General features: G+C 49.2%; 1 protein-coding gene across 1 annotated transcript; it reads right to left on the minus strand.

The window, feature by feature from the left end:
• Nucleotides 1–3,942: 3,942 nt before the first annotated feature.
• On the minus strand, nucleotides 3,943–7,957 carry LOC144109880 (uncharacterized). The gene is made up of 2 exons (XM_077642648.1): nucleotides 6,420–7,957; nucleotides 3,943–4,086 (listed from the first exon to the last, which is right to left on the minus strand). Exons 1-2 carry the CDS (start codon nucleotides 7,818–7,820, stop codon nucleotides 3,943–3,945), a joined length of 1,545 nt encoding a protein of 514 aa, XP_077498774.1. The 5' UTR covers nucleotides 7,821–7,957.
• Nucleotides 7,958–8,345: the final 388 nt, after the last annotated feature.

The following is an 8,345-nucleotide window of genomic DNA, read 5'->3' on the forward strand; positions in this document are numbered from 1 at the left end:
TGCAAATGGAAATTGAGTTGCTGCAGGTGGCAACGAAGTATGAATGTACTGAGTAAATAAAGGAGTTCATCTGTTTTACACAGAATTCTCTTCTTTTGTCTAGAGTGCATGGATGCCTAGCTGTTCGGCTGGCGACTGCCAGGGGACTTGTCTTTCTCTTGCAAAAAAACCAGCATATGAGGCGCGTAGCTCCTGGGCCGATGTCGGGCTGTTCCTGGCACACGTAGGCTTCAGGGCAGACGTGGCTGTGTCCGCTTCAATGTCGGATCTCCACGCGCCATCGATGGTATTTCCAAAGATGTCTTCGTGGTCCCCATATCTGGTAGGGCAGTAAAGGGCGCGCCCGCGGCCTTCAATGCATAGAAAATTGTGCAGGGCACATGCAGCCTTGACTACTCCGGCATTCTTCAGCTTCATCCACCCTCGGAATATCCGAAATCGCGCCCTCGTAATCCGGAAGGCGTTCTCCACGAGTTTCCTATAAAGTAATTTCATTTAAGTGGTTATTATAGTACGAAAAATGTATTTTCGGGCTTTAAATCATTTCAAGCCAGGTAATTAAGTCAAGCCTGAAAAGTATATCATGCATAGGGTTTTTCTTTTTATGTGGCAGCTCATTCTCTTTCTTTAAAATCAAACAAACCAAGTATTGGCTACACAAAATATTTGACCAATAATCGAACTATAGTATAGCTGATGCTCACTAAAAATTATTATTCAGCAAAATATATACATCTGCAGAGTGTATAACTGCCGTTTTGTGTAAAACACCTAATTATTAGCAGAAAACTTTATTGTGCTCAACAGCTAGCCCAAATATAGTTATCTGTGATTTAACATGTCTTAAGGAAGCAGTTCTGTTTTGCGAAATCAACTTTCTCTATTTCATGTAAAGGAAATAAATGTTAAGGTACGAAACAGCGCAACTAACACGAAGGACCAGAAAAAGAAGAATACACGGACACGGATAATAATTTCATTTTATTCCTGAAATGTTCGAGCCTCATTTGCGTCGTGCGAAAGTAAATTGAGATGGCATGCTATCGTACAAAACATAAATAAAGATATACCAGACGAACAGTGCTGCGTAGACCTACTGTGCACGACTGAGCCGATAGTTGAACACCCGCTCAGGAGCTGTTTGAAGGCTTTGTCGCCGACGAAGACATATGACAGAGTTGTCTGGGAGCCTGGCAGCTGGTTTGATGGCGGCATATCCAGCAATCCTCCATTTAGCTGCTTGCCCATTGTCGATCGCTTGAACACCCCGCCATGATTGATGCAATCCAGGGTACCGACATCGATCAGTCGAAGCAAGTATCTGCTGTTGGCTACCGCCATGAAAACGATGGAAAATGTGCCCTGCAAGAAGGCAGGCATAGTTTTACTTCATGCAGAACCATGGAGCAGCATATACAGCTGAATTATTTTTGTGCCATGAATCCGCGGACACAGAATGTCCGACGTTTGAATACATAACTTATAGTTTTAATACAGGCTGCCTGTACTGGGAGGCTTTTCAATTTGCACGGGCTTGCCATCGATAGCAACGAGGCAGTTCGGAAACTGCCAACACTGCCAAAAGGCGGCTGTGATTTCCAGCCGCTCTTTCTCTGTGGCTGCCTGAAATAGAACATATCAGCAGTTTTTAAATTGCTGTGACAACATTACGAGCGCTACTGCATAGTCATTCTGTGACAAGATGGCAGGGCGCCTGCGCAAACAACGAGATTGCAGAATTTTCAGAACAACTAAATTTGATATGGCCTCATGGAACACCTCATCTCCTCATGAATTTTGTAATGCTGGCCTTTTGTACCTGCTAATTCTATATACCATTCTTAAACTTAACGTGAGCTCGGCATTAAAGTATATAGCTTTCCTACTTACTTTGATTTGCAGTTACACATACCTTCGTGTAACGTGGCTCCAGCTCCTGCCACACTTGACAGGTAAGATGAATAGCCTCTCGGGCTGTTTCTAGTCCCACTCAAAACTTTGGCAATTTCTATTATTGCATTTCCCAAAGCGAGGTATCTGAAGACAAATGTGAGAAGTTTCAATGAAGCGGCATTGCATTTCTCTGTGTTCTACAAAATGTGCTCAATACAAAAAAAAGGCCGCCACTGTCTGGTAGACGAAGTAACGAGCGTTAGCTTTATTGACCATGCGTAAAACGAGTCTTTCCGCATCCAGCGGGTCCAGTGAGGAAAACCATGAGTGGTTTGGAAAAGTAAACCAACTTTTCCAGCTTGTGGAGCGATCAATGCCTAGCACCATCTGTCAGAGAGATGCACGTCTACCCGTTGTCGAGTTACGCCCCCTCAGGATACGTCCTAAACGGAATTTGCTTCGTTTGAGGGGTCAAGGTGGACCTAGAATTCGGCTTGCAGTGCGATATGGAATGCTTTAATATGTAATACAATATTTGCCTATTATTTAATTGTGGTTTTATTTCTATACTACAACCCGTAGGGTTTTATTTGCCTACCAAATTCGGTACACAATTGTCCCCGTATGGGTGCCCGTTGTTGTCGGACTAAATATAGCGGAACGAATGTATGCATTGTAGATGGCGCTTTAAGTCTCAATGTGAGATGTGCTGTAGCTGCTGCCACAGATGGCGCTGTGATCTCAGGGTAGTAGCATACCCCATGAAATCGCGAAACGTGATAGCAGTTGCTGCCACAGATTGCGCTGCGGTCTCAGGGTGGTAGCAGACCCCACGAAATCTCTAAACGTGATGAGTCAGAGCTAACGCTCTTAAAACCAGATCAAATGACATAAGCATGCAGATAAGCCTTGTTTAGGTGAGCAACGGGCACTGCAGTGTATTCGACGCAAAATCTCATTGCAAAATTTAAACTAAATTAATAAAAGGGGTTTGAAGGTTGGCACGCTCTTTTATGTTGCGAGTTACTTCCAAATATTCTCTGGAAATCGCTAATTTTTCTTACATAGTTGAGGCGAAAAGCAAGTTGTATCTATCACAGGCTCTGTGCAAAACTAAATGAGCTAACAGATGGGCGCCGTATGGCTTGTAGAATATTAGGTTTAACTTGGCAGGCCCCTCACCGCAGAGTCATTGCCAGGCGCTCTCCGGAAGTGATCGGCTCCTGGACGACATGTTGCTTTGTAATTTCTTCTTTGACAAGGCTGTGAAGCTTTTCAAACAAGTCAGGCGTCATGCGGTGTACCTGAAGAAATATTCTGGGTCCTCTTCTCACATGACCTGCATCTACAGGGAAAAAAGGGCATCTACTTTGCAATTCTACCAATATTTCAGCGGTAATAAAAAGGAACTGACCCCTGTGTAGTATTTGCTCAGCCTTCCTGCGGTGCCACAAAGGGCGAACCCATGTTTTTCTATTTTGAAGCTGGGCTTGCTTTAATACAAGCATGCCTCTGAGTAAATGTAGCCGTCGTCTACGCTCTATTGCACGAAAGTACTAGTGCACGCCGGCCAAATGAGGACGGAAAAGCAGAGCGGGCTGGACCCACGAAAAGGCGCTGCATGGACAGAGGGGGCTTGAACTTGAGAGGGCACTGTAGCTTGACCCACAGGCGACAAGGAGAACTAGGTGCGTGTGGCCTTGACGCACATGCCCGAATGGGGGCGTGCGCATCGCACAACTAGGCGGCTCAGCCGCTCAGCTGCTGACCATGCCGGAGTGCATTCGCCGGCGTGGTCGTCGGTCGTGCAACGCGATTTCGTGAGAAAAAACGCTCCATTCGGGTCACGCTTTACAGACAGCAGCGCCAAATCCCCCTCCAGTTACATTCATAGTGGGCGGAAACTGGCCTTTTTATAGGCCGATGAACATGTGATCTGCCGACGACTGCTTGCGTGGCTGATAAGCGATACATGAAAATGCAGTTTAAAACATGCGCTATCAGTATACCACACTCCTTTCTCCTAAGATTTGCACAATCCAAAACGGACTAGCTAGCCATTAATGCCATAACGCAGGACAGGCCGTCGAACACGCGTTGATCTTCGCGGCTCGACCGGTACTTGGGTGGCTTGGCCTGGACTCGCCCCAGGGGTTGCTTCTGGGCTAGCAGACAGCGGCTGTGGCTGCCTGGCTGTAGGAGGAAGCCTGACGTGGTAGTCCTCACTTGTGACTGGGTCAACTACGAGCCGCGTCCAGGCGCTCCTCAACTGGTTGCGGTGCCTGTGATGACGCTCGCCGTTGTTTAGCTGTACCACGTACGACACCGGACCTCTGACTGCCACAACACTGGCAGCCTTCCACCTTGGACCTGGGCAAAAGCTTTTAGCGTAGACCGCGTCACCGACACGAAACCTCTTAGTCTCCGGTCGTTGTAACTCAGGCGCGTGTTGCCGGTCCGGATGGAGTCTGTCTAACGCTGACCTCAGTCTTCGTCCGAACATTAACTCTGCTGGCGATTTTCCCGTGACCGAATGTGGCGTCGTGTGTTGCTTAAACAGAAACCGGGAAATCTTGCACTGTGTCGAACCTTCCTGCTGCTTCTTCAATGCTTCTTTAACTTCTCTTACCATCCTCTCCGCCCTACCATTGCTGGCTGGATGATAAGGTGCAGTGGAAATTGCACGCACGCCATTACACTTCAAAAACATTTGCAACTCTGTGCTAGTGAAAGCTGTGCCGTTATCTGAAACGATAACGTCCGGTACACCATGTGTCGCAAACATCTTCCTTAAGCTGTTGACGACAGCCGTAGCTTTCATGGATGGCATGATTTCGACTTCAGCCCAATTGCTGTACGCGTCTACCACGACTAAGAAAACGTCTCCTTTGACTGGGCCAGCGAAATCAATGTGCAGTCGACTCCAAGGCTGATCTGGCTTGATCCAAAAATGCACTGGAGCCTTGGCATCACTTTGCCGGTTATTCTGGCACGGATGACAGTGCCGAACAAACTCCTCAATTTCGTGGTCCATCTTCGGCCACCACATGAGCCCTCTAGCTGATGCTTTCATGGCACTCATCCCTGGATGATTTGCATGCAGGAGTTGCAGCACATTCTCTCTTGCTGCGGTTGGAATTATGACGCGATTCCCCCACAGTATGCAATCACGATGCAATGACAACTCCGACCGTCTCACCTCATAAGGCGCAAACTTGCTGTCCACTTGTGTTGACGGCCAGCCACTGAGTAGCCATTCCTTTACCCGGGATAGAACCGAGTCCTTTTTGATCAGCGCAGCAATGTCCGCCGCTTGCAGCGGTGCGCAGTCGACCGCTTCCAACAAGAGCACGTCCCCAGGCGGTCTTGGCTCGTCCTCGTCTCCCGGGGCTGGTAGACGACTGAGTGCATCGGCGTTGGAGTTGTCTTGGCCTCGTCTGTACTCAAGGTGGTAGTTATACGCAGACAACAGTAAAATCCAACGCAGCATTCTGGGCGACACAACTTCGGGCACTCGCTTGTCCGTGTTAAACAGGCCGAGTAACGGCTTGTGGTCTGTTATCACTGTAAATTCTCGCCCAGCTAGGTACTGGTGGAACTTTTTTACGCCAAAGACCACAGCCAAACCCTCTCTATCAATCTGAGCATAGTTGCGTTCACTGACGCCAAGAGTGCGAGAAGCATAAGCTATGGGCTGCTCCTTCCCGTCATCCGCACGATGGGCTAGCACTGCCCCCACCCCCACAGGCGATGCGTCGCAGCACAAAATTAAAGGACGCTTGCAATCGTAGGGCACAAGTACGGCGTCTGAGCTGAGAATTTTTCAGTCTCTCAAAAGCCCGCTGATGCTCACCTGTCCACTTCCATTCGTGGTCACGGTCTAGCAGTCGATAAAGCGGTTCGGCCGCTTCCGTCCTGCCCTTGAGGAAACTGCTGTAGAAATTCAGCAATCCCAAAAAGGCTTGCAGCTCCTTTTTGCTTGCGGGCGCAGGCGCTTGCTGGATGGCGTCCGTCTTGCTTCGGCTGGGATGTACTCCTGAGTCATCAATCCTGTGTCCCAAGAATTCGATGCTCGTCTGGTTAAATTCACACTTGTCCTTGTTTACTCGTAGCTGTGCCTTCTGCAGACGCGATAGCACAGTCTCTAATCTCTCGGCGTGCTCTTCGGCGTTACATCCAGAAATTAATATGTCATCCAGATAAGCTTTCACTCCGGGAACGCCCGCTAACAGCGTGTCGATGACTCGTTGAAAAACCCAAGGTGCGACCGAAATGCCAAACGGCAGCCGCTTAACCTTGTACAGTCCCTTTATCGTGTTAACTGTGAGCACCTCAGCCGTCTCGTCGTCTAGCGTAAGCTGCTGATAAGCTTGGGCTAGATCCAACTTGGTAAAAAACTTGCTTGAACTTAGAGCTGTGAGCATTTCCGCTGTAGTGGGCAAGGGGTATCCACTGCTCTTAATAGCTTTGTTTACGGTACTGCGATAGTCGCCGCAAAGACGTAAAGTTCCATCTTTTTTTCTTACCACTACCAGTGGTGTTGCCCAGTTGGAGTAGCTGACGGGCTCCCATACACCTTGTTGCACCAAGCGGTCCACTTCGTTGGCCACGTCGTCCTTGAGGGCCAATGGAACTGGTCGACTTTTGAGGAACACCGGTTGGGCGTCATCTTTCAGTTCGATGTGAACTGGCGGTCCGTTGAAGCCAGGAAGGTCTCTGCGAAACACCTCGGGAAATCGCGAAGGCACGTCCTCCACGTTTACTTGCTGTATACCCCGCAAGCCAATACCTAACGGGTTAAACCAGTTTCTCCCAATCAGGCTGTTGCCTTGCTTCTGTACTACGAGCAAAGGTAGCTTTGCCTTCCTGCCTTTGAATTCCACCAAGACACTTGCTTGACCCAGCACGGGTAACGCCTCCTTTGACCAGGTTACGATAGTTGTTCCAGAATCTTGCAGTGGTATTTTACCGTGATTCCATTCAACAACCCTGAACGTATCTTCACTCACAATTGAGCACGATGCGCCAGAATCAACCTCCATCGGAACTTCTTGCCCTTCAATCGTTACTTGAACCATGAACTTCTGTTCTTGCTCATTCACTTCGCACAGGGAAAACAACGCACTCATTTCGTACACGCCCTTGCTCTTATCTCCTTTCTTCTTTTGCTCATACGCTGTCTTCCGAGCAGTTCTACTGTCGTCTTTCGACCGACAAGCCTTAGCTATATGTCCAACCCTTTTGCAGTTGAAGCATGTCGCCTTTCTAAAACGGCACAAATGTGGAGCGTGCTTACCGTTGCACCGGTAACAGCTGGACCCCTCCGCTGGGGTGTCTTGCTTCGCACGGGTTGCTTGTACCATTTCCTGGCAGTCCGTCTCGTATCGACCGTGTTTGCGTATGTTTCGCTGTTGCTTAGCGGTTGCTTCTGCAGTTGTGGCCAAGTCATACGCAACCTTAAACGTAAGGCTGTGTTCTGCGAGAAGTCGCTGTTGAACCCCTTCGTTCCGGAGTCCGCATACGAAACGATCCCGCATCATGACGTCCAACGGGAGTTGGGCGCTGCCAAAACCGCAGTCTTCGGCTAGCTTCCGAAGCGCCGTGACGTAGTCCGCAACCGATTCCTCGGCAGCCTGGTTTCGCCTGTAGAACAAAAACCTTGCATACAGCTCCGATGGCTTTGGATGCAGGTGCTTGCGAACGGCAGTCTTGATTTCTTCGTAGGTTGCTGCTGTCGGTCTTTCTGGCTTCACCAAAGTTACGATGAGCCCGTACACTTCTTCGCCGCAGCTGCTCAACAGGACTGCTCTTTTCTGCTCTTCTTTCGTTATCTGGTTCGCTTCGCAGAACATTTCCAGGCGCTCGACGTATTCGTCCCATGACGCGTTCGTGCCGAGACGATACTCGCCGATCCTGCCGACGGCCATCGCCGTCGCTGCCTCGTCGCCAACTGTTGTGTATCAGACGGACGCCAGGCTGGAACTGAACAAACGTTTATTGAGACAGTGCCTTTTTATAGGCCGATGAACATGTGATCTGCCGACGACTGCTTGCGTGGCTGATAAGCGATACATGAAAATGCAGTTTAAAACATGCGCTATCAGTATACCACAGAAACGAAATAACGTCTGAACCATTGAGGTGCAAGGGGTGTTTGCGTGGACTGACCCAAAACCGGGCCCGCTAGGGAAGGTAGGTGGATGTGCCACAGCGGTAGGTCGTGGCCTCCGCGATCAGGAGCGCAGTTGCCGGAGCTGATCGCGGAAGCCACCGGTAGTTATTGCTTCTGCGGAGAAATTCCCAGAGATAGTGCTAGTTGTATTATCATCACATCATCGATTATTGTGGCTGCATTTGGGTAACTTTGGCTCTGATTTGTCATTGGCCACGTGGCTTGCCATTGCATCGGTTGCATCGCTAGCCGAATCGTCCTATGAGTTGGTGCAACTGTC

Source organism: Amblyomma americanum, chromosome 11, assembly GCF_052857255.1.
Source record: "Amblyomma americanum isolate KBUSLIRL-KWMA chromosome 11, ASM5285725v1, whole genome shotgun sequence".
NCBI lineage: Eukaryota > Metazoa > Arthropoda > Arachnida > Ixodida > Ixodidae > Amblyomma > Amblyomma americanum.